Source organism: Oncorhynchus mykiss, chromosome 14 (genome assembly GCF_013265735.2).
Source record: "Oncorhynchus mykiss isolate Arlee chromosome 14, USDA_OmykA_1.1, whole genome shotgun sequence".
Classification (NCBI taxonomy): Eukaryota; Metazoa; Chordata; class Actinopteri; order Salmoniformes; family Salmonidae; genus Oncorhynchus; species Oncorhynchus mykiss.
In genome coordinates, this window is record NC_048578.1 from 34,459,566 (window position 1) to 34,486,469 (window position 26,904).

A 26,904-nucleotide genomic window follows, 5' to 3' on the forward strand; every position below is an offset into this window, starting at 1 on the left:
AGTCCACAGGTTTTGGTAGCGGGCCGTGTCAATGGCACTGTATTGTCCTCAAAGCAAGCAAAGAAGTTGTTTAGTCTGTCTGGGAGCAAGACATCCTGGTCCGCGACGGGGCTGGTTTTCTTCTTGTAATCCGTGATTGACTGTAGACCCTGCCACATACCTCTTGTGTCTGAGCCGTTGATTTGCCACTCTACTTTGTCTCTATACTGACACTTAGCTTGTTTGATTGCCTTGCGGAGGGAATAGCTACACTGTTTGTATTCGGTCATGTTTCCGGTCACCTTGCCCTGGTTAAAAGCAGTGGTTTGTGCTTTCAGATTCGCGCGAATGCAGACATCAATCCACGGTTTCTGGTTTGGAAATGTTTTAATAGTTGCTGTGGGTACGACATCGCCAATGCACTTGCCAATGCACCCTATGTCTATCTCTCTGTCTCTCTGTCTATCTCTCTGTCTCTCTCTCTCTGTTTCTCTCTCTGTCTCTCTATCTCTCTCTCTCTGTCTCTCTGTCTCTCTGTCTCTCTCTCTCTCTGTATCTCTCTCTGTCTCTGTCTCTCAATTCAATTCAATTCAAGGGGCTTTATTGGCATGGGAAACGTGTTAACATTGCCAAAGCAAGTGAGGTAGATAATATACAAAAGTGAAATAAACAATAAGAATTAACAGTAAACATTACACATACAGAAATTTCAAAACAATAAAGACATTACAAATGTCATATTATACATATATATACAGAGTTGTAACGATGTACAAATGGTTAAAGAACACAAGGGAAAATAAATAAGCATAAATATGGGTTGTATTTACAATGGTGTTTGTTCTTCACTGGTTGCCCTTTTCTTGTGGCAACAGGTCACAAATCTTGCCGCTGTGATGGCACACTGTGGAATTTCCCCCAGTAGATATTTATCAAAGTTTATCAAAATTGGATTTGTTGTCGAATTCTTTGTGGATCTGTGTAATCTGAGGGAAATATGTATCTCTAATATGGTCATATGTTGGACAGGAGGTTAGGAAGTGCAGCTCAGTTTCCACCTCATTTTGTGGGCAGTGTGCACATAGCCTGTCTTCTCTTGAGAGCCAGGTCTGTCTACGGCGGCATTTCTCAATAGCAAGGCTATGCTCACTAAATCTGTACATAGACAAAGCTTTCCTTAAGTTTGGGTCAGTCACAGTGGACAGGTATTCAGCCACTGTGTACTCTCTGTTTAGGGCCAAATAGCATTCTAGTTTGCTCTGTTTTTTTGTTAATTCTTTCCAATGTGTCAAGTAATTATCTTTTTGTTTTCTCATGAATTGTGCTGCTGTCCTGGGGCTCTGTGGGGTGTGTTTGTGTTTGTGAACAGAGCCCCAGGACCAGCTTGCTTAGGGGACTCTTCTCCAGGTTCATCTCTCTGTAGGTGATGGCTTTGTTATGGAAGGTTTGGGAATCGCTTCCTTTTAGGTGGTTGTAGAATTTAACAGCTCTTTTCTGGATTTTGAAAATTAGTGGGTATCGGCCTAATTCTGCTCTGCATGCATTATTTGGTGTTTTACGTTGTACACAGAGGATATTTTTGCAGAATTCTGTATGCAGAGTCTCAATTTGGTGTTTGTCCCATTTTGTGAAGTCTTGGTTGATGAGCGGACCCCAGACCTCACAACCGTGAAGGGCAATGGGCTCTATGACTGATTCAAGTATTTTTATCCAGATCCTAATTGGTATGTTGAATTTTATGTTCCTTTTGATGGCAAAGAATGCCCTTCTTGCCTTGTCTCTCAGATCGTTCACAGCTTTGTGGAAGTTACCTGTGGCGCTGATGTTTAGGCCAAGGTATGTATAGTTTTTTGTGTGCTCTAGGGCAACAGTGTCTACATGGAATTTGTATTTGTGGTCCTGGCGACTGGACCTTTTTTGGAACACCATTATTTTGGTCTTGCTGAGATTTACTGTCAGGGCCCAGGTCTGACAGAATCTGTGCAGAAGATCTAGGTGATGCTGTAGGCCCTCCTTGGTTGGTGACAGATCTAGGTGCTGCTGTAGGCCCTCCTTGGTTGGTGACCGAAGCACCAGATCATCAGCAAACATTTGACTTCAGATTCTAGCAGGGTGAGGCCGGGTGCTGCAGACTTTTCTAGTGCCCGCGCCAATTCTTTGATATATATGTTGAAGAGGGTGGGGCTTAAGCTGCATCCCTGTCTCAACCCACAACCTTGTGTGAAGAAATGTGTGTGTTTTTTGCCAATTTTAACCGCACACTTGTTGTTTGTGTACATGGATTTAATAATGTCGTATGTTTTATCCCCAACAACACTTTCCACCAATTTGTATAGCAGACCCTCATGCCAAATTGAGTCAAAGGCTTTTTTTAAATCAACAAAGCATGAGAAGACTTTGCCTTTGTTTTGGTTTGTTTGGTTGTCAATTAGGGTGTGCAGGGTGAATACATGGTCTGTTGTACGGTAATTTGGTAAAAAGCCAATTTGACATTTGCTCAGTACATTGTTTTCGTTGAGGAAATGTACGAGTCTGCTATTAATGATAATGCAGAGGATTTTCCCAAGGTTACTGTTGACGCATATTCCACGGTAGTTATTGGGGTCAAATTTGTCTCCACTTTTGTGGATTGGGGTGATCAGTCCTTGGTTCCAAATATTGGGGAAGATGCCAGAGCTAAGGATGATGTTAAAGAGTTTTAGTATAGCCAATTGGAATTTGTTGTCTGTATATTTGATCATTTCATTAAGGATACCATCAACACCACAGGCCTTTTAGGGTTGGAGGGTTTTTATTTTGTCATGTAACTCGTTCAAGGTAATTGGAGAATCCAGTGGGTTCTGGAAGTCTTTAATAGTTGATTCTAATATTTGTAATTGACCATGTATATGTTTTTGCTCTTTATTCTTTGTTATAGAGTCAAAAAGATTGGAGAAGTGGTTTACCCATACATCTCCATTTTGGATAGATACATCTTCGTGTTGTTGTTTGTTTAGTGTTTTCCAATTTTCCCAGAAGTGGTTAGAGTCTATGGATTCTTCAATTTCCTTGAGCTGATTTCTGACGTGCTGTTCCTTCTTTTTCCGTAGTGTATTTCTGTATTGTTTTAGTGATTCACCATAGTGAAGGCGTAGACTCAGGTTTTCCGGGTCTCTATGTTTTTGGTTGGACAGGTTTCTCAATTTCTTTCTTAGATTTTTGCATTCTTCATCAAACCATTTGTCATTGTTGTTCATTTTCTTCGGTTTTCTATTTGAGATTTTTAGATTTGATAGGGAAGCTGAGAGGTCAAATATACTGTTAAGATTTTCTACTGCCAAGTTTACACCTTCACTATTGCGTGAAACATTTTACCCAGGAAATTGTCTAGAAAGGATTGAATTTGTTGTTGCCTAATTGTTTTTTGGTAGGTTTCCAAACTGCATTCCTTCCATCTATAGCATTTCTTAATGTTGCTCAGTTCCATTGGCTTTGATGCCTCGTGATTGGGTATTGCTCTGTTCAAGTAGACTGTGATTTTGCTGTGGTCTGATAGGGGTGTCAGTGGGCTGACTGTGAACGCTCTGAAAGACTCTGGGTTGAGGTCAGTGATAAAGTAGTCTACAGCACTACTGCCAAGAGATGAGCTATAGGTGTCTCTCTCTCTCTCTGTCTCTATCTATCTCCCTGTCTCTCTCTGTGTGTATCTCTCTGTCTCTCTGTCTCTCTCTCTCTCTGTATCTCTCTCTCTGTCTCTGTATCGCTATCTCTCTGTCTCTGTCTCTGTCTCTGTCTCTCTCTCTGTCTCTGTCTCTCTGTCTCTCTCTCTCTCTCTCTGTATCTCTATCTCTCTGTCTCTCTCTCTGTGTATCTCTATGTCTCTCTCTCTCTCTCTCTCTTTATCTCTCTCTCTCTCTCTCTGTCTCTGTATCTCTATCTCCCTGTCTCTCTGTACCTCTATTTCCCTGTCTCTCTGTACCTCTATTTCCCTGTCTCTCTGTCTCTGTACCTCTATCTCCCTGTCTCTCTGTCTCTCTCTCTCTCTGTCTCTCTGTCTCTCTTTCTGTCACTCTGTTTCTCTTTCTCTCCACTATTTCTTTCTCCCTTTCCTGATCTCTCTCTCTCTCCTACACAGTCCTCTATTTCCTCATCTGTCTCTGTACCACTCTCCCTCTTTAAATCTCTCTCTCATCTCTTTTCTTTGCCCTGCTCTTCCACCCTCTTTTTTCTACCAGCCTTTGTATATATCTCTCTCTCGCATACTTTTTTCTCTCTCTTTCTCACACACACACAGCTCACACACACACGGCTTACACACACACAGGGCTTGAGTGTAGTTTTGATCAGCAGACAGTAACAGCCCAGTATCTGCTTTTCTAGTTCTGGTTTTAACATGTGAATCACTCTTTGCCAGAGCATGCTATTACATTCACACTAATGAGCCACAGAGAACTCTCACATCACTTGATAAACTTGATGCATTTTTTAACAGACATAACTCTCAGAACTACAGATCCCAGACATAACTCTCAGACCAACAGAACCCAGACTTAACTCTCAGAACTACAGATCCCAGACATAACTCTCAGAACTACAGAACCCAGACATAACTCTCAGAACTACAGAACCCAGACATAACTCTCAGAACTACAGAACCCAGACTTAACTCTCAGAACTATAGAACCCAGACATAACTCTCAGAACTACAGATCCCAGACATAACTCAGAACTACAGAACCCAGACTTAACTCTCAGAACTACAGATCCCAGACATAACTCAGAACTACAGAACCCAGACTTAACTCTCAGAACTAAAGATCCCATGGTAGATGTTGGGACTGCCTGGCAGGTTACAGATCCCATGGTAGGTGATAGTACTGTCTGGCTGTCTGGCTACAGATCCCATGGTAGATGGTAGTACTGTCTGGCTGGTTACAGATCCCATGGTAGATGGTAGTACTGTCTGGCTGGTTACAGATCCCATGGTAGATGATAGTACTGTCTGGCTGTCTGGCTGGTTACAGATCCCATGGTAGATGGTAGTACTGTCTGGCTGTCTGGCTGCTGATCCCATGGTAGGTGATAGTACTGTCTGGCTGGCTACAGATCTCATCATGGTAGATGATAGTACTGTCTGGCTGGTTACAGATCCCATCATGGTAGGTGATAGTACTGTCTGGCTGTCTGGCTGGTTACAGATCCCATGGTAGGTGATAGTACTGTCTGGCTGGTTACAGATCCCATGGTAGATGATACTACTGTCTGGCTGGCTGGCTGGTTACAGATCCCATGATAGGTGATAGTACTGTCTGGCTGGTTACAGATCCCATGGTAGGTGATAGTACTGTCTGGCTGTCTGGCTGGTTACAGATCCCATGGTAGGTGATAGTACTGTCTGGCTGGTTACAGATCCCATGGTAGGTGATAGTACTGTCTGGCTGGCTACAGATCTCATCATGGTAGGTGATAGTACTGTCTGGCTGGTTACAGATCCCATGGTAGGTGATAGTACTGTCTGGCTGGCTACAGATCTCATCATGGTAGATGATAGTACTGTCTGGCTGTCTGGCTGGTTACAGATCCCATGGTAGATGGTAGTACTGTCTGGCTGTCTGGATGCAGATCCCATGGTAGGTGATAGTACTGTCTGGCTGGCTACAGATCTCATCATGGTAGATGATAGTACTGTCTGGCTGGCTACAGATTGTGTAGTTATTGATGTATTCCTCTACTATCCCCTTTGAATACCTTATATACACATACAAAACACACACAACTCTAGATTTTACACAAACACATACACACAAATGCACATGCATTCTCTCTCTCTCTCTCTCTCTCTCTCTCTCTCTCTCTCTCTCTCAATCACTCTCTCTCAAACTCTCTATTTCAAACTCTCTCTCTCTCTCTCAAACTCTCTCTCTCTCCCTGGACTCACATAACATAACAACCACCTCCCTGGACGGACGGACAAGCCCAGTGATGTGATTGGTTGACAGACGTCTGTCCCAGAAGGAGCAGTGTTGAAGATAGAGAACAATGGGCCAGAACTAATAGATCTGATTCAAACTGAGTAACCAACCAGAATCTTCTCTCTCCCCCCCCCCCCCCCCGCCTCAGGCTCTATCTGCCCTTTTCTGACCAGCTACACACACATGCACATACACACACATCTACATACACACACACACAAGGCAAACACGCACACACACACAGTAGTGATGCGCGGGTCAGCTGTTTGGTCAACTGCACCCGCCCACAACCGGCCAGACTATATATGATAAAGTGAAAATCTGAGGCCCACACCCGACCCTAACCCACTGATATAGAACATCTGAGGCCCAAACCAGGCCCTAACCCACTGATATAGAACATCTGAGGCCCAAACCAGGCCCTAACCCACTGATATAGAACATCTGAGGCCCACACCCGACCCTAATCCACCGATATAGAACATCTGAGGCCCCACCCAACCCTAACCCACCGATATAGAACATCTGAGGCCCCACCTGACCCTAACCCACCGATATAGAACATCTGAGGCCCCACCTGACCCTAACCCACCGATATAGAACATCTGAGGCCCCACCCGACCCTAACCCACTGATATAGAACATCTGAGGCCCCACCTGACCCTAACCGACCGATATAGAACATCTGAGGCCCACACCCGACCCTAACCCACTGATATAGAACATCTGAGGCCCCACCCGACCCTAACCCACTGATATAGAACATCTGAGGCCCCACCCGACCCTAACCCACTGATATAGAACATCTGGGGCCCACCCGACCCTAACCCACTAATATAGAACATCTGAGGCCCACACCCGACCCTAACCCACTAATATAGAACATCTGAGGCCCCACCTGACCCTAACCCACCGATATAGAACATCTGAGGCCCCACCCGACCCTAACCCACTGATATAGAACATCTGAGGCCCACACCCGACCCTAACCCACTAATATAGAACATCTGAGGCCCCACCTGACCCTAACCCACCGATATAGAACATCTGAGGTCCCACCCGACCCTAACCCACTGATATAGAACATCTGAGGCCCACACCCGACCCTAACCCACTAATATAGAACATTTGAGGCCCACACCTGACCCTAACCCACTAATATAGAACATCTGAGGCCCACACCCGACCCTAACCCACCGATATAGAACATCTGAGGCCCCACCTGACCCTAACCCACCGATATAGAACATCTGAGGCCCCACCCGACCCTAACCCACTGATATAGAACATCTGAGGCCCCACCTGACCCTAACCGACCGATATAGAACATCTGAGGCCCACACCCGACCCTAACCCACTGATATAGAACATCTGAGGCCCCACCCGACCCTAACCCACTGATATAGAACATCTGAGGCCCCACCCGACCCTAACCCACTGATATAGAACATCTGGGGCCCACCCGACCCTAACCCACTAATATAGAACATCTGAGGCCCACACCCGACCCTAACCCACTAATATAGAACATCTGAGGCCCCACCTGACCCTAACCCACCGATATAGAACATCTGAGGCCCCACCCGACCCTAACCCACTGATATAGAACATCTGAGGCCCACACCCGACCCTAACCCACTAATATAGAACATCTGAGGCCCCCACCTGACCCTAACCCACCGATATAGAACATCTGAGGTCCCACCCGACCCTAACCCACTGATATAGAACATCTGAGGCCCACACCCGACCCTAACCCACTAATATAGAACATTTGAGGCCCACACCTGACCCTAACCCACTAATATAGAACATCTGAGGCCCACACCCGACCCTAACCCACTGATATAGAACATCTGAGGCCCACACCTGACCCTAACCCACTGATATAGAACATCTGCTGTTGGCTACAGTCAGAGACGGCGTAAATATATTTTGACAGGGGGTGCAGCATTTTTTTTGTTGCCTGGTTTAGATTTGTTTCTGCTTATAATTTCTGACATTTTGGTAGGCTATTTCTTAGTCAACTTACCTATAATTACACAGATGCAGCTTGTCATTGCATGTTGCCCTAGAGGACTAAATAAACCCCTGCTCACCAGAATAATGTCGATATAAATTGATAGAATGCTTCAATCTATTGACATCGGTAAAGGTTTCTCTGTCATCTCTGCTTCTTTCGGGGCTGAAAGACGTTTAGGGACCGGGGGGGAAATGCAATAACACATTTTTTTTTTTTTTAGATTGACATCAGTTTGACCCAATTGTAAGGAAATAGAAAGCTGGGAAAACAACCCAACATGTTGCTAATAAGATTTCACTTTGGCTTGGATGCATAATTATTTTATGTGGTTGAAATACTATCAGCTTTTAAAAATATATTACATAGGCAAGTCACTTTAGGACAAATTCTAATGATGGTCTATGGGATACTCCCAATCATGGCCAGATGTGATACAGCCTGGATTTGAACCAGGGACTGTAGTGGCACCTCTTACACTGAGATACAGTGGCTTAGACCACGGCGCCACTCGGGAGCTTTGATGATGCTGATAAAGAGGGACCATCCGTAGAGGTGCTATAACTGCAAATTCACATTCTCTCAAGATGCCGAAAGCAAGAAATCCTATTTCTCCACTCCTTGCCGTGTCAACATTTTGCATACATTTGGTGGATCATTTTACTGCAAGCATTAATTCTGCAGGAGTTAATAGTAAGGCTACAGTTGAAGTCGGAAGTTTACATACACCTTAGCCAAATACATTAACAATTTTAAACTACATTCTTCACAATTCCTGACATCAAATCAAAGTTTATTTGTCATGTATGCTGAATACAACATACCTTACAGTGAAATGCTTACTTAGAGGCTCTAACATATAGTGCAAAAAAGGTATTAGGTGAACAATAGGTAGGTAAAGAAATAAAAACAACAGTAAAAAGAGGCTACTTACAGACACCGGTTAGTCAGGCTGATTGAGGTAGTATGTAGATATGGTTAAAGTGACTATGTATATATGATGAACAGAGAGTAGCAGTAGCGTAAAAGAGGGGGTGGTGGGTGGTGGGCGGGACACAATGCAGATAGCCCTGTTAGCCAAAGTGCGGGAGCACTGGTTGGTCGGCCCAATTGAGGTAGTATGTACATGAATGTATAGTTAAAGTGACTATGCATATATGATAAACAGATTGTAGCAGCAATGTAAAAAGAGGTGTTGGGGGGACGACACACAATGCAAATAGTCCGGGTAGCCATTTGATTACCTGTTCAGGAGTCTTATGGCTCGGGGGTAAAAACTGTTGAGAAGCCTTTTTTTCCTAGACTTGGCACTCCGGTACCACTTGTCATGCAGTAGTAGAGAGAACAGTCTATGACTGGGGTGGCTGGGGTCTTTGACCATTTTTAGGGCCTTCTTCTGACACCGCCTGGTGTAGAGGTCCCGGATGGCAGGCAGCTTAGTCCCAGTGAGGTACTGGGCCGTAAGCAGTAGGCCACCCGTAAAACTGCTGCCATTTCTTCCGGCGCCATTTTGAATCATAGCATTTAATCCTGTCTAAATTCCCTGTCTTTACGTCAGTTAAGATCACCACTTCATTTTAAGAATGTGAAATGTCAGAATAATAGTAGAGAGAATGATTTATTTCAGCTTTTATTTCTTTCATCACATTCCCAGTGGGTCAGAAGGTTACATACACTCGATTCGTGTCTGGTAGATTTGCCTTTAAATTGGTTCATTTTGGGTCAAACGCTTCATGTAGCCTTCCACAAGCTTCCCACAATAAGTTGGGTGAATTTTGACCCATTCCTCCTGACAAAGCGGTGTAACTGAGTCAGGTTTGTAGACCTCCTTGCTCGCACACGCTTTATCAGTCCTGCCCACAAATGTTCTAATGGATTGAGGTCATGGCTTTGTGATGGCCACCGCAATACCTTGACTTTGTTGTCCTTAAGCCATTTTGCCACAAATTTGGAAGTATGCTTGGGGTCATTGTCCATTTGGAAGACACATTTGTGACCAAGCTTTAACTTCCTGACTGATGCCTTCTATATTGAAGATGTTGCTTCAATATATCCACATAATTTTCCAACCTCATGATGCCATCTATATTGTGAAGTGCACCATTCCCTCCTGCAGCGAAGCACCCACACAACATGATGCTGCCACCCCCGGGCTTCACAGTTGGGATGGTGTTATTCGGCTTTCAAGCCTCCCCCTTTTGCCTCCAAACATAACAATGATCATTATAGCCAAACAGTTCTATTTTCGTTTCATCAGGCCAGAGGACATTTCTCCCAAAAGTACGATCTTTGTCCCCATGTGCAGTTGCAAACCGTAGTCTGGCTTTTTTTATGGCGGTTTTGGAGCAGTGGCTTCTTCCTTGCTGAGCGGCCTTTCAGATTATGTCGATATAGGACTCGTTTTACTATATAGGAGTCGTTTTAGGATATAGGAGTCGTTTTACTGTGGATATAGATACTTTTGTACCTGTTTCATCCAGCATCTTCACAAGGTCCTTTGCTGTTGTTCTGGGATTGATTTGCACTTTTTGCACCAAAGTACGTTCATCTCTAGGAGACAGAACGCGTCTCCTTCCTGAGCGGTATGACGGCTGCGTGGTCCCATGGGGTTTATAGTTGTGTACTATTGTCTGTACAGATTAACGTGGTACCTTCAGGCATTTGGATATTGCTCCCAAGGATGATCCAGACTTATGGAGGTCTACACATTTTTTTCTGAGGTCTTGGCTGATTTCTTTTGATTTTCCCATGATGTCAAGCAAAGAGGCAGTGAATTTGAAGGTAGGCCTTGAAATACATCCACAGGTACACCTCCAATTGACTCAAATGATGAGTCATGACATCGTTTTCTGGAATTTTCCAAGCTGTTTAAAGGCACAGTCAACTTAGTGTATGTAAACTTCTGACCCACTGGAATTGTGATACAGTGAATTATAAGTGAAATAATCCGTCTGTAAACAATTGTTGGAAAAATGACTTGTGTCATGCACAAAGTAGATGTCCTAACCAACTTGCCAAAACTCAAGTTTGTTAACAAGACATTTGTGGAGTGGTTGAAAAACGAGTTTTAATGACTCCAACCTAAGTGTATGTAAACTTTTGACTAAACTGTATGTCACTCCAGTGTAAATTGCTAAATTGTAATTACTTCGCCACTATTGCCCTATTTATTGTCTTACCTCCTTACTTCATTTTCACACACTGTATACAGATTTTTCTATTGTGTTATTAACTGTATGTTTGTTTATGTCTAACTCTGTGTTTTTTTGGTTGCACTCCTTTGCTTTATCTTGGCCAGGTCACAGTTGTAAATGAGAACTTGTTCTCAACTGACCTACCTGGTTAAATAAAGGTGAAAAAAACACTTTGAGCTGTTCTTGACATAATATGGTCTTGGTCTTTTACCAAATAGGGCCATCTTCTGTATACTCCCTCTACCTTGTCACAACACATTTGATTGGCTCAAATGCATTAATAAGGAAAGACATTCTACAAATGTACTTTTAAGGAGGCACACCTGTTAATTGAAATGCATTCCAGGTGATTATCTCATGAAGCTGGTTGAGAGAATGCCAAGAGTGTTCAAAGCTGTCATCACGGCAAAGGGTGGCTACTTTGAAGGATCTCAAATATAAAATATATTTTGATTTGTTTAACACTTTTTGATTTCTACATGATTCCGTATGTGTTATTTCATAGTTTTGAAGTTTTCACTATTATTCTGCAATGTAGAAAATATAAAAAATAAATAAAAATCCTTGAATGAGTTCTAAAACTTTTGACCGGTAGTGTAGCTGCTATCATGCAATTTTACTACTTCACCAAATCTTTCTCAAACATGACTTTTCTTGCCCTCCCTTCTCTTTATCTTCAACTCTCCATTTCACAGCTTTTCTCTTAAATCAATTAAGCTCTGACATTGTCTTTTTTGTTTCCGTGGTTCAACGTTCAATTTTTCTGCCCGATCCCAGAAGCATTTGAGGATTAGGATGGAGGCTCATACAGTTCGGACCTAAGTCTTACTCATAGGTACTAAATTGCAGAAGAATTATACATTTATGGATTTTTTAAAGGTATTACGTTCTCTTTATTTCAACCCGCCTGCCACCCACCCGCCCTTCATCCACACAATATTTCATAACCCTAAACCCAGCATACACATCGACAAATGCACACGCACACACACATGGCCGACGAGCCGTCCTCCCCTCCCCAGCCTCATAGTCTCTTGGCTGGCCCTGTCCACACTCTGTTGATCGGAAGTCAACAACACATTAGAACCCGCAGCGTGGTGGATGCGGATAGGCTAATTGGGGTGATACTGAGCTGTTCCATTAGTTCTGTGGATAAGCCGGAGAGACAGTTCCTACTGCATAGTACTAGTGGACTGTAGTTGGTGCTGCATGCTTTTACACACGGATTAGCTACAGTACTATGTTTTTGGCTTGGGCTAGGTTGTAGTTTGATACTGGTAGTTTTTCTATTCTGTACCATCTGAGCCTTAACTGTCAGTGTAGGCATTACAAGTCTCAATGATAGACACGCCAAAGACACGCCAAAGACAAGGACGAGCTACTTTGGATATATATTATCTATAGTATCTGGTTCTTCATCCATCCGTCTCATATAGCATCAGATAACTCAATGACTGACTGGCCACACCATTACAATAACCAGCTATAGTGTTATTAATCCAATCGCCACTCCTATCTATCCATCTATCCTGTGTCAGAGCGAGGCAGAGGGAGGAATTATGTCTTCATTTTTCAGAAAATCAAAGGCTGAGAGTTTAATTATTCATTGCGTCTAAATAGGTCACTGCCTCTTATTATGAGTGGCAAGCAGAGGAAGTGGTACACAGAGAAGGAGAGTGGGAGAGAGAGGGGTTAAGCAGAGGAAGTGGTACACAGAGAAGGAGAGTGGGAGAGAGAGAGGGGTTAAACAGAGAGAGAGAGAGAGAGAGAGAGAGAGAGAGAGGTTAAACAGAGAGAGAGAGAGCGAGAGAGAGATGGGTTAAACAGAGAGAGAGAGCGAGAGAGAGAGGGGTTAAACAGAGAGAGAGAGCGAGAGAGAGAGGGGTTAAACAGAGAGAGCGAGAGAGAGAGGGGTTAAACAGAGAGAGAGAGGAGGGGGGGAGGTTAAACAGAGAAAGAGACAGAGAGAGAGAGAAGAGGGGTTGAGAAAGAGGGTGAGAGATATGGAGAGAGGGGGGGGGTTGAGAGAGAGCGAGAGAGATATGGAGAGAGAGAGACATAGAAAGAGAGGGAGAGATATGGAGGGAGACAAAGCGAGAGGGGAAATGCCTGCACCGCCTGCATGCTGCCTGTGTTATGATGCCCTATATGACAAAGGGTGAGGATAACAGAACAGAAGGGATAACACAACAGAAGAGTTATCAGAATAGAAGGGTTATCACAACAGAAGAGTTATCACAACAGAAGAGTTATCACAACAGAAGTTATCACAACAGAAGAGTTATCACAACAGAAGAGTTATCACAACAGAAGGGTTATCACAACAGAAGGGTTATCACAACAGAAGGGTTATCACAATAGAAGAGTTATCAGAATAGAATAGTTATCACAATGGAAGAGTTATCACAACAGAAGAGTTATCAGAATAGAAGGGTTATCACAATGGAAGAGTTATCACAATAGAAGGTGAACAGAGGATCTACCCAGTTAGCTGACAGTTTTTGGTCCCCTGAAAGTCCTCTGTAATCTCCATCTCTAATTGTATGTATTATTAAACCAACCATTATGTTCTCTAGTAGCATTTGACAAACCAGAATATAAATAATTTATGTAAATAGTAAGCATTACAGGACCAAGAATAGAACCTTTGAGGAAAACCAGATGTCATCTCAACATGAGCCTCGTGTCCCTGTCTTTTGACTTTGACCATAGCCATTTGAGCATTGCTGCCATGTTGGCCCACTAGGTTAGTTTGGCATGTATTCTAAGACTCTAGTACCTGTGTTTGACCCCTGCAGATGGCTACACCACTGATGACATTGAATTCTACTGGCGAGGGGGAGATGGAGCTGTGTCTGGGGTGGAGAGAATAGAGCTGCCTCAGTTCTCCATCGTGGACTACAAGCTGGTCTCCAAGAACGTGGTCTTCTCTACAGGTACACAGTGGCGGCCATTTTGATACAGTATACCTATGTGTATCTACGGTTATACTGTAGATTTTCAGGGGTTGATGCACTTATATTCTGTATATTACCTGTCTATGCTTTAGAGTTCTTATTCCTTCCACTTCAGGTCATTATTGTACACTACTATGTATTCTCAATGGTTTACCTGGTTAAATAAAGCAAAATGTAAAAAAAAATGTAAAAGTTCTGTCTGTTTTCCTCCATGCAGGTTCCTATCCCCGTCTGTCTCTGAGCTTCAAGCTGAAGAGGAACATCGGCTACTTTATCCTCCAGACCTACATGCCCTCTATCCTGATCACCATCCTGTCTTGGGTCTCCTTCTGGATCAACTATGATGCCTCCGCTGCCAGAGTGGCTCTGGGTAAGATTGCCCATCGATTCGATCAATAAAGCCATCGAGATTCATCCGTCAGTCAGTCAATCAATCAATAAAATTAAACTTATACAATATAGCCATGTTTACAAACATTGGTGTCATAGTGTTCGCATTGTTTTGAAATGTCATGTCAAATATGCGTTGTTGTTCATGGGGTGACATATAAAAGAAAGAAATGGAGCATTAATATTCTGCCCTAAACCAGATACGATAGTAATTACATATACTCCTTGCACCTTGATCGTATTGCTATCCAATGACAATTATATCAGTACCGTGAACGATTTGTGAAACCAGGGTTATTGGCCAGGATAAGGTCCTAATGAGTGCCTCAGCCAACTGACCTGTGTCAGGTGATTGTCAGGTGATTGTCAGGTGGAACTGGATCCTGTTTGTTGTTTTTCTGATGAGCTTTTCTCTTATGCTTGTTGATTGGCTGGCTGGTTGGTTGGCTGGCTGGTTGATTGGCTGGCTGGTTGGCTTGCTCTGTCTGTGTGTCTTTCTGATTTGTAAACAATGATGCCTAAATATTCACCTGACTGGTTTATCTATCCCCAATGTCCAGGTTTAAATAGCTGAATATATCCACGGTGTCCAGGTTTCATATAGCCCTGTCCTGAACATGAGCCCTGGTCTGAACATGAGCCCTGGTCTGAACATGAGCCCAGTCCTGAACATGAGCCCTGTCCTGAACATGAGCCCTGGTCTGAACATGAGCCCAGTCCTGAACATGAGCCCTGGTCTGAACATGAGCCCAGTCCTGAACATGAGCCCTGTCCTGAACATGAGCCCTGTCCTGAACATGAACCCTGTCCTGAACATGAGCCCTGTCCTGAACATGAGCCCAGTCCTGAACATGAGCCCTGTCCTGAACATGAGCCCTGTCCTGAACATGAGCCCAGTCCTGAACATGAGCCCTGTCCTGAACATGAGCCCTGTCCTGAACATGAGCCCTGTCCTGAACATGAGCCCTGTGTATTGTTAATTTAGCTCTAGATGGTATCAGAGGCCATGGGAAAAGCAGCATGGACAGGCGTAGTTAGCTGTGTGACTGCGTGGCCGATGGATGGCAGAGTCACGTATAATACTTATGAATCTGACCAAATGCAGTATCAAACACAATGGATAGATAATGCAGAAATCTAACGTATCAAACACAATGGATAGATAATGCAGAAATCTAACGCATCGAACACAATGGATAGATAATGCAGGAATCTAACGTATCGAACACAATGGATAGATAATGCAGAAATCTAACGTATCAAACACAATGGATAGATAATGCAGAAATCTAACATATCGAACACAATGGATAGATAATGCAGAAATCTAACGTATCAAACACAATGGGTATATTGGGTCTAATAACACTGATCAAACACAATGGGTGTATTGGGTTTAATAACACAGATGACTAATGTATCAAACACAATGGGTATATTGGGCCTAAAAACACAGGTAAATCCTGCTGTGACTAATCCCAGGGTTGCATCCCAAATGATACTGTTAAGGTTTTCTTCTATCTCCTCCTCTGACGAGGAGGTGTAGCAAGGATCGGACCAAAATGCAGCGTGGTTATTATTCATGGTTCTCTAATAAAGAAACTATACATGAATAGACTAACAAAACAAGAACTGTGCAAAACCAAAACAGCCCTATCTGGTGCAAACACAGAGACAGGAACAATCACCCACGAAACACTCAAAGAATATGGCTGCCTAAATATGGTTCCCAATCAGAGACAACGATAAACACCTGGCTCTGATTGAGAACCACTCCAGACAGCCATAGACTATACTAGATAACCCCACTATACCACAATCTCAAACCCTACAAAAACCCCAAGACAAAACACACCACATAATAAACCCATGTCACACCCTGGCCTGACCAAAATAATAAAGAAAACACAAAATACTAAGACCAGGGCGTGACAGATACCCTATTCCCTATATAGTGCACTACCCATAGGGATCTGGTAAAAAAAAGTAGTGCACTACTGCTTTGTAGGGAATAAGGTGTTAAAGGGGGTATCACACTGGGCTGCCTCTTATGTCTACAGACGCATATATTAAATATATATATGATGGCGACGGAGGAGATGTCTGTCATTTTACGGCCTCCTAACCAATTGTTCTATTGTGTGTGTTTTTTTGCGATATTTGTAACTTATTTCGTACATATTGTTTTTCTGCCACCATCTCTTATGACCGAAAATAACTTTGGGATATCAGGACAGCCATTACTCACCTCGTACTGGACAAAACATTTTCTTTAACGAGTCATGGATTTACTTCAGAAACCGGACAAGGCCCTTTCATTCGCATGAAGAAGAGACTGAGATATCGGGGTCGTAGGTCGGGGTGCCTTTGTAAGGATCCAACGACGAGTGAGTAATCACCCTCTACCATCAGTCCTATTAGTCAACGTGCAATCATTGGATAACAAAATGGATGAGCTCCTATCAAGACTATCCTACCAATGGGACATTAAAAACTGTGATATTTTATGTTTCACTGAGTCGTGGCTGAATGACTACATGGATAACATACAGCTGGCTGGGTTTTTGCTCCATCGGCAAGACAGTACAGCTGCCTCCAGTAAGACAAGATTGTGGTGGTCTGTGTCTATTTGTAAATAACAGCTGGTGCAAGAAAATCTAATATCAAGGAAGCCTCAAGGTTTTCCTCACCTGAGGTAGAGTATCTTATGATAAGCTGTAGACCACACTATTTACCAAGAGAGTTGAAATCTATATTTTTCATAGCTGTGTATTTACCAACACAGCCGATGCTGGCACTAAGACGACACTCAGCGAGCTGTTTAAGGCCATAAGCAAACAAGAAAATGCTCATCCAGAGGCGGCGCTCCTAGTGGCCGGGGACTTTAATGCAGGGAAACTTACATCCGTTTTGCCTAGTTTCTACCAGCATTTTAAATGTGCAACCAGAGGGAAAAAAACTCTAAACCAACTTTACTCCACACACATAGACACGTACAAAGCTCTCCCTCACCCTCCATTTTGCAAATCTGACCATAACTCTATCCTCCAGATTCCTGCTTACAAGCAAAACCTAAAGCAGGAAAAAACCAGTGACTCCTATGGTCCTATGAAGCAGATGCTAAGCTACAGGACTGTTTTGCTATCACAGACTGGAATAAATTTCAGGATTTTTCCGATGGCATTTAGGAGTACACCACATCATTCACTGACTTCGTCAATAAGTGCCTCAATGATGTCATACCTCAACCAGAAGCCATGGATTACAGGCAACATCCACACTGAGCTAAAGGGTAGAGCTGCCGCTTTCAATTAGCGGGACTCAAACCCAGAAGCTTATAACAAATCCCGCTATGCCCTCTGATGAACCATCAAACAGGCAAAGCGTCAATACAGGACTACGATTGAATCCTACTACACCGGCTCTGACGCTCGTTGGATGTGGCAGGGCTTGCAAACTATTACAGACTACAAAGGGAAGCACAGCCTCGAGCTGCTCAGTGACACGAGCCTACCAGACGAGCTAAATGCCTTCTATGCTCGCTTCGAGGCAAGCAATACTGAAGCATGCATGAGAGCATCAGCTGTTCCGGTCGACTGTGTGATCACGCTCTCTGTAGCCGATGTGATTAAGACCTTTAAACAGGTCAACATTCACAAGGCCACGGGGCAGAAGGATTACCAGGACGTGTACTGTACTCTGATCATGTGCTGACCAACAGGCAAGTGTCTTCACTGACATGTTCAACCTGTCCCTGACCAAGTATGTAATGCCAACATGTTTCAAGCAGACCACCATAGTCCCTGTACCCAAGGAAGCGAAGGTAACCTGCTTAAATGATTACCGCCAAGGAGCACTCACGTCTGTAGCCATGAAGTGCTTTGAAAGGCTGATCATGGCTCACATCAACAGCATCCTCCCGGATACACTAGACCCACTCCAATTCACATACCGCCCCAACAGATCCACAGATGATGCAATCTCTATTGCACTCCACACTGCCCTTTCCCACCTGGACAAAAGGAACACCTATGTGAGAATGCTATTCATTGACTACAGCTTATCATTCAACACGTACGGTATACTGCCCTTGGTCGGCGCATGTGACAAATAAAATTTGGATTTGATTTCATTTGATTCCTGAACCCTTTGGTTGGTCCCCTGGAATTTGGACAGAGACTCAACACTCACATACACACACACGCAAGCACACACATATGAACGCATACACACACACATACACTTACAGTACATGAATGAACACACACACACATACCCCCACACGTGTGCCCATACACAGCTAGGCGGAAGTGTCATGTAGATGTTGGGGAAGGAGGAACCATCTGTCTGTATGGGTTCATTAGGTTTGTAGAATGAGGAACCATCTGTCCATATCGGTTCATTAGGTCTGTAGAATGAGGAACCATCTGTATGGGTTCATTAGGTCTGTAGAATGAGGAACCATCTGTATGGGTTCATTAGGTCTGTAGAATGAGGAACCATCTGTCCATATCAGTTCATTAGGTCTGTAGAATGAGGAACCATCTGTATGGGTTCATTAGGTCTGTAGAATGAGGAACCATCTGTATGGGTTCATTAGGTCTGTAGAATGAGGAACCATCTGTATGGGTTCATTAGGTCTGTAGAATGAGGAACCATCTGTATGGGTTCATTAGGTCTGTAGAATGAGGAACCATCTGTATGGGTTCATTAGGTCTGTAGAATGAGGAACCATCTGTATGGGTTCATTAGGTCTGTAGAATGAGGAACCATCTGTATGGGTTCATTAGGTCTGTAGAATGAGGAACCATCTGTCCATATCAGTTCATTAGCTCTGTAGAATGAGGAACCATCTGTATGGGTTCATTAGGTCTGTAGAATGAGGAACGATCTGTCTGTATGGGTTCATTAGGTCTGTAGAATGAGGAACCATCTGCCAAACTACTACACTCTATGGACTTGTTTACTACTCATATCCCTGTTGGCTGTACCCGACCCTGTTTCCCGACCCTGTTTCCCGACCCTGTTTCCCGACCCTGTTTCCCGACCCTGTTTCCCGACCCCGTATCCCGACCCCGTTACCCGACCCTGTACCAGGAGGACACAGGATTATTCTGGTCCTTTATCACATACAGAATCAGATATAAACCAGCTGATCTCCTTTGAAAACACACACCTGACACCCATTTCACGTTTAGGGTTTTTGGATTCGATTGAAAGCACAATTGAAAAACAATAATGAAAAACTGTTTAGATTCTGGGCAGCAGATGAGGACAGTAAACGTTGAAAACACTAGTTTGATAATTAGTCTTCTTAATTGTTTGTTTACGACTAAATTCTCTTTCCAATGATCTCCAGTGTTTTTTGATAGCTATTATAAAAGCTGACTTGTTTATGACATTATGTTTGGTGAATGCTGTGACTGTAAAGGTAAAATGTGATCTCCAGGTATCACCACGGTGTTGACCATGACCACCATCAACACCCATCTGAGAGAGACGCTCCCTAAGATCCCCTACGTCAAGGCCATAGACATGTACCTGATGGGCTGCTTCGTGTTCGTCTTCCTGGCCCTGCTGGAGTACGCCTTCGTCAACTACATCTTCTTCGGACGGGGGCCCCAGAGGCAGAAGAGGGCCGCCGAGAAACTAGCCGTCGTCAACAACGAGAAACTCCGACCCGACCCCAATAAGGTAGGTGTCTCCGGATAGGAAGGGAGTAGGGACAGATGGTTCTAGAGAGGTTGTGTTGATGGTGTAATGTGGTGTCCGATGCAGTAGGAGAACACAGGCTATTCTTTCTCTCAAGGTTTATGTGATGCTTCTGTGATCAACTGTTGACTTGATGTCCTTTACTAGGGTTCTCTCTGCACTAGGACTCAACTACACCTCCATGTCCCATTGGTGTAGCCATGTGTATCTGTCAACCACAGTTCAATGAAAATATATCTTTATTAGTTAGACCAGGATTTGACAACATCTGACAGCAAGCTGCGATTTCTCCATGGTAACAGTGCTGATTTTGTATGCTTGCAGTGGATGGTGGGAAATGTAGTTCAGAGAGATGATGCTCTGTATGCCAGAATGAAACAGAGGGAAATTGACGCGTATGACACGATGTGGGATCCCATCTTTGTGGACGATGCCGCATTAGGACTAGGCGAGCAAAGAAATAAGGTACTGGAAGGTTTTGAAAGTCAAAACTTTAACAAATGTCATCAATCTGAATCAACCCGCCCGATCAGAGGAAAATGCTGTAGTATTTTTGTGCATTTCTTTTAATTTGATTCTATAGATTTTTAAAGGCAACTTTAATCATCACTTCCCACCATTGTGTTTTTTTCCCCTTCTCTTGATTTGCTCTTCATGCATTTTCCTGACAAACACGTCATTGTAGTGGTTGAATAAATTACAGCATAGTTTGAACCTGCGTTCCAAATGGCACCATATTCTCTATTTAGTGCACTACTTTTGACCAGGGCCAAAATAGGGAATAGGGTGCCATTTGGTACAGAGTCTACTTCTCAGTGAAGATATTATACACCTTTAATTGATGGGAAACCTATAAAATGGGGGGGGGGACAGGAAATGCTGGTTGTAATTACAAACTATTCCAAAGCTAATGTTGGTATGACAGAAAAATGAATATCTGAGGTAAATTGACAACTCTCCCAAATAACAAGTGAAGCAATTGAAAGGAAATGAGATGGTTAGTGGCATATTATCACTCAGCCTAACAGAGAAGAAAAAGACAAAATATTATTTCTCATTCTGATTTTTGCCAACTGAGTGGCCTTGGAACAGAGTATAAACAACAGATATCATTGATTTTTTTTCTTCAACTATTAAGTTGAAAATCTTTTTGATTTAGAGATGTTTTGTTTGATTCTGAAGTCAGGCTATGGATGAAGAAACTTACGATCCACTTCCTCAGTCCTCACAGCGTCTCTCCTAACCTAAACCTAACTTTGACCCCTGAACCTTCAACCTTAAGCTCTACTTCATCTTTGCAATATTTCCTTATTACTGTTTCTCTCAACCTTTTTATCCTCTCACATTTCTTCCTTTTGTTTACGTTGTTTGTTTACTTGGTTTGTCTTGTTCTGACTAGACAGAATGTTAACCACATGCTGGCTGAAATTATGAGATGACAATGAAGATAATTTCACCATGAGAATGATTTATATATATATTACACTACCGTTCAAAAGTTTGGGGTCACTTAGAAATGTCCTTGTTTTTGAAAGAAAATAACATTTTTTGTCTGTTAAAATAACATAAATTGATCAGATATACAGTGTAGACATTGTTAATGTTGTAAATGACTATTGTAGCTGGAAACAGCTGATTTTGAATGTAATATCTACATAGGCGTACAGAGGCCCATTATCAGCAACCATCACTCCTGTGATCCAATGGCACATTGTGTTAGCTAATCCAAAATGATAATTTTAAAAGGCTAATTGATCATTACCAGTCTCAACACCAGTCTCAACGTGAACAGTGAAGAGACGACTCAGGGATGCTGGCCTTCTAGGCAGAGTTCCTCTGTCCAGTCTCAACGTCAACAGTGAAGAGACGACTCCGGGATGCTGGCCTTCTAGGCAGAGTTCCTCTGTCCAGTCTCAACGTCAACAGTGAAGAGGCGACTCCGGGATGCTGGCCTTCTAGGCAGAGTTCCTCTGTCCAGTCTCAACGTCAACAGTGAAGAGGCGACTCCGGGATGCTGGCCTTCTAGGCAGAGTTCCTCTGTCCAGTCTCAACGTCAACAGTGAAGAGGCGACTCCGGGATGCTGGCCTTCTAGGCAGAGTTCCTCTGTCCAGTCTCAACGTCAACAGTGAAGAGGCGACTCCGGGATGCTGGCCTTCTAGGCAGAGTTCCTCTGTCCAGTCTGCGTTCTTTTGCCCATCTTAATCTTTTTTTTCATTGGCCAGTCTGAGATATGGCTTTTTCTTCACAACTCTGCCTAGAAGGCCAGCATCCCGGAGTCGCCTCTTCACTGTTGACGTTGAGACTGGTGTCTTGCGGGTACTATTTAATGAAGCTGCCAGTTGAGGACTTGCGACTCTCAAACTAGACACTCTAATGTACTTGCCCTCTTGCTCAGTTGTGCACCGGGGCCTCCCACTCCTCTTTCTATCCTGGTTAGAGCCAGTTTGCGCTGTTCTATGAAGGGAGTAGTACACAGCGTTGTACGATATCTTCAGTTTCTTGGCAATTTCTCTCATGGAATAGCCTTAATTTCTCAGAACAAGAATAGACTGACGAGTTTCAGTTTCTGGCCATTTTGAGCCTGTAATCGAACCCACCAATGCTTATGCTCCAGATACTCAACTAGTCTAAAGAAGGCCAGTTTATTGCTTCTTTAATCAGGACAACAGTTTTCAGCTGTGCTAACATAATTGAAAAAGGGTTTTCTAATTATCAATTTGCCTTTTAAAATGATAAACTTGGATTAGCTAACACAATGTGCCATTGGATCACAGGAGTGATGGTTGCTGATAATGGGCCTCTGTACGCCTATGTAGATATTCCATTAACAATCAGCCGTTTCCAGATACAATAGTCATTTACAACATTAACAGTGTCCACACTTGATTTCTGATCAATTTGATGTTATTTTAATGGACAAAAAAATGAGCTTTGCTTTAAAAACAAGGACATTTCTATGTGATCCCAAACTTTTAAATGGTAGTGTATATATATATATATATATAGTATATTTACAGGACTGCCAATTTAAAGTTATGTGTAATGACTAGCTATTGACTTATAGAAATGTAATATATTAGTACAACCACAGAACAGTATCTATTAGTACAACCACAGAACAGTATCTATTAGTACAACCACAGAACAGTATCTATTAGTACAATCACAGAACAGTATCTATTAGTACAACCACAGAACAGTATCTATTAGTACAACCACAGAACAGTATCTATTAGTACAACCACAGAACAGTATCTATTAGTACAACCACAGAACAGTATCTATTAGTACAACCACAGAACAGTATCTATTAGTACAACCACAGAACAGTATCTATTAGTACAACCACAGAACAGTATCTATTAGTACAACCACAGAACAGTATCTATTAGTACAAGCACAGAACAGTATCTATTAGTACAAGCACAGAACAGTATCTATTAGTACAATCACATAACAGTATCTATTAGTACAACCACAGAACAGTATCTATTAGTACAACCACAGAACAGTATCTATTAGTACAATCACATAACAGTATCTATTAGTACAACCACAGAACAGTATATATTAGTACAACTACAGAACAGTATCTATTAGTACAAGCACAGAACAGTGTCTATTAGTACAACCACAGAACAGTATATATTAGTACAACCACAGAACAGTATTTGATAAACCCCTCAATCATAAACTAAGAGAACAACTAAAAACACATTACTAATAAAATGCACACATAATTCATTTTAATTAACAGTAAAGATAGACACCTTCTAAGTATTTTAAGTAAGCATAGATGATTTAAGAATAAGATCTATGAACCTTGCCTCCATTCACTTCCTCTCACGGCCCCTCCTCTTCCTCCCCCTCCTCGTATCACAGATGACCGCCTCCCTGACTGATGACAACATCCTGTTTGGTTCCCTGGAGATGAAGAACGAGATGGGGGGTGTTCCTTCTGAGCTGTCCAGGTCCCTGGGCCCTGGGGGTCTGGGTGACCCCCGCAACACCATGCTGGCCTACGACAGCTCCACGCTGCAGTACCGTAGGGCCGCCATGGCCCGCCAGAACTACGGCGGCGGACCTCACAGCGCCCTGGAGCGCCACGCCACCCAGAAGAAGTCCCGCCTACGGAGACGGGCCTCGCAGCTCAAGGTCAACATCCCTGACCTGGCTGATGTGAACTCTATCGACAAGTGGTCCAGGATGATCTTCCCTACCGTGTTCTCCTTCTTTAACGTGATCTACTGGCTCTACTACGCTCACTAAGGAGAGAGAGAGAGAGAGAGAGAGAGAGAGAGAGAGAGAGAGAGAGAGAGAGAGAGAGAGAGAGAGAGAGAGAGAGAGAGAGAGAGAGAGAGAGAGAGAGAGAGAGAGAGAGAGAGAGAGAGAGAGAGAGAGAGAGAGAGAGAGAGAGAGAGAGAGAGAGAGAGAGAGAGAGAGAGAGAGAGAGAGAGAGAGAGAGAGAGAGAGAGAGAGAGAGAGAGAGAGAGAGAGAGAGAGAGAGAGAGAGAGAGAGAGAGAGAGAGAGAGAGAGAGAAACTTTTTTTTCTGATTCATTTTAAAGAAATTTGTGAAATAAAAGAAAATAATTTTGTAAGGAAGGAGCGCTACACCCAAACACTTCTTCTACACTCAGCTTCTATCTGCCATGACTTTTCTGATCTGGGAATAACCTCTAATGACTGACCGACACTTCAACAGAGGAGAGGAGAGATTTTAAAAAGACAGACAGACAAACATTGTGCCTGTTCCCGAAGAAATGTCAATATATCACTCTAATATTTGTCATTTTGTAGCTTAACTCTCTGTGGATCAAATATTTATGCTTGTGTTTACTTTAAGGATTTGTTTTGTTTTAGTGTGTGTGTTTCGTTCATAGCCGAGCTATCTGCATCCCATGAAAGCTTTTCTCAAGGATTTTAAATGGGGTTGATCTTTGATAGATTATTTTCCTATAGTTATTGTATATCAACAACATCCTTTTAAAAAGCATGCTTCTGTTTCATTTCTGCTGCATCTTCATCTTTAACGATGGAGCACAAAGCATTTTGGTTTTTAACTAGGTAAGGTTATTTCTTCTGTGTAGCAGGAAGTGTTGCAGGCACCATTCCTGCAGCACTCGTTTCACACCCATAGCTTAGGCTGAGCTTGGGCTTCACTTGGGGACCAACAACAACGGGCTACTGTAAGTGAAACTACCACAGCTGGTAGATAGGGAGCACTCTTCTCTATGGACATTCCAATGGGACTTCAGTGCGGCCATTTCTGTCCTGCCATTTTGTGGGTTCGTGACCTTTAACCTAGAGGTCATGACCCATCATCCATTCTGGCCATTGAAGTTCCCATGAAGGTTTCATATGTAAAGGTATAGTAAGATGGTGGATCTTGAAGCTCTGACCTGCCAAGTGTTTTTGACCTGACTTTGTAGTACTTCTCAGAATCTAGTAGTCCATCACATCAAACTGCCCTGGTTTAAAAGAGAGAGACAGTACTGTGTAACCCTTGCCTCTGCATTGCCAGTGTGGGCGGCATCAAGGGGAGAGAGGTTTGCTTTATTTATTTATTACCCAGGGGGTGCTTATTTACATTGCTGATGGACGTTAAGAGAGCTAAGCCCATCTTTCATTGCAATGAAAGTTGCTGCATAAATCTAGTTAATCCACAATCGTATCAATAGAGTTTATTGGTTCTAGAACTTTGACACGTTCCATTGTGATTAGGTTTTATGTTTTGATGAATTGTAGATATAAGGTTTTAAATATCATGTTGAAAAAGACAAGGTCCATTTTTATAAACTAAATATTCATGAAAAACCAGATGTATAAAAATGATGAATGAATTATATTATTTAAACGGGTCTGTTGTTATTTATTTTGTTGCAGTCTAACTAACTAACAGGTAAAATGTACCGTGGCCGGATATCACATCAAAAAGGCTTAAATTCATTACAGAAAAATAAGAATGTAATTTTTCCTGACCCTGTACTTTGAGTTTTTTCTTTGTTTATTTTTCTTATTTTTTTTTTCCATTTCTTTCTAGTGGACTTTTCAAAGCAGCTACCTGTCGGCGAGGAAACTAAAGCTCTACCACTACCTACCAACTACCAGACTCTAATAAAACATCCGTCTTTTTATGCACGGGTCAAAACCATTTTTTTTCTCTCCAGAAATGACTGTGACAGGACCCGAGATGAATCAACCACGTTGCCATGACGCATCAAGCATATTTTGTACAAAGTTCCTGTAAATTCCAATTGTAATATTTCATAATAATGACTAATGTAAATAACTTGTGTATTGATTGTCAGCCATTATGAAGATGTATCTAAATTAAATTAAAACGTAATTCAGCCTATAATGTATAGCACTTCATATACCCAATGCATGATGTGACTGGGAGAGACTGTACCCAATGGATGATGTGACTGGGAGAGACTGTGTCCAATGCATGATGTGACTGGGAGAGACTGTGTCCAATGCATGATGTGACTGGGAGAGACTGTGTCCAATGCATGATGTGACTGGGAGAGACTGTACCCAATGCATGATGTGACTGGGAGAGACTGTACCCAATGCATGATGTGACTGGGAGAGACTGTACCCAATGCATGATGTGACTGGGAGAGATTGTGTCCAATGCATGATGTGACTGGGAGAGACTGTACCCAATGCATGATGTGACTGGGAGAGACTGTACC

The 26,904-nt window shown here is 42.9% G+C and overlaps 1 protein-coding gene across 2 annotated transcripts in view; it reads left to right on the forward strand.

Annotated features, from left to right (window-relative positions):
* The window catches only part of LOC110489165 (gamma-aminobutyric acid receptor subunit beta-2), an 87,864-nt gene extending 63,337 nt beyond the window's left edge, over nucleotides 1-24,527 (forward strand). Inside the window, exons 6-10 of one of the 2 annotated variants that reach the window (XM_021561774.2) lie at nucleotides 13,943-14,080; nucleotides 14,319-14,471; nucleotides 19,941-20,185; nucleotides 20,528-20,668; nucleotides 24,087-24,527. In XM_021561774.2, coding sequence (XP_021417449.2) covers nucleotides 13,943-14,080; nucleotides 14,319-14,471; nucleotides 19,941-20,185; nucleotides 20,528-20,668; nucleotides 24,087-24,473 — 1,064 coding nt within the window. In that variant the 3' untranslated portion in view covers nucleotides 24,474-24,527. The remainder of the gene's footprint in view (nucleotides 1-13,942; nucleotides 14,081-14,318; nucleotides 14,472-19,940; nucleotides 20,186-20,527; nucleotides 20,669-24,086) is intronic. The other variant, XM_036943378.1, reaches the window with a different exon arrangement.
* Nucleotides 24,528-26,904: the final 2,377 nt, after the last annotated feature.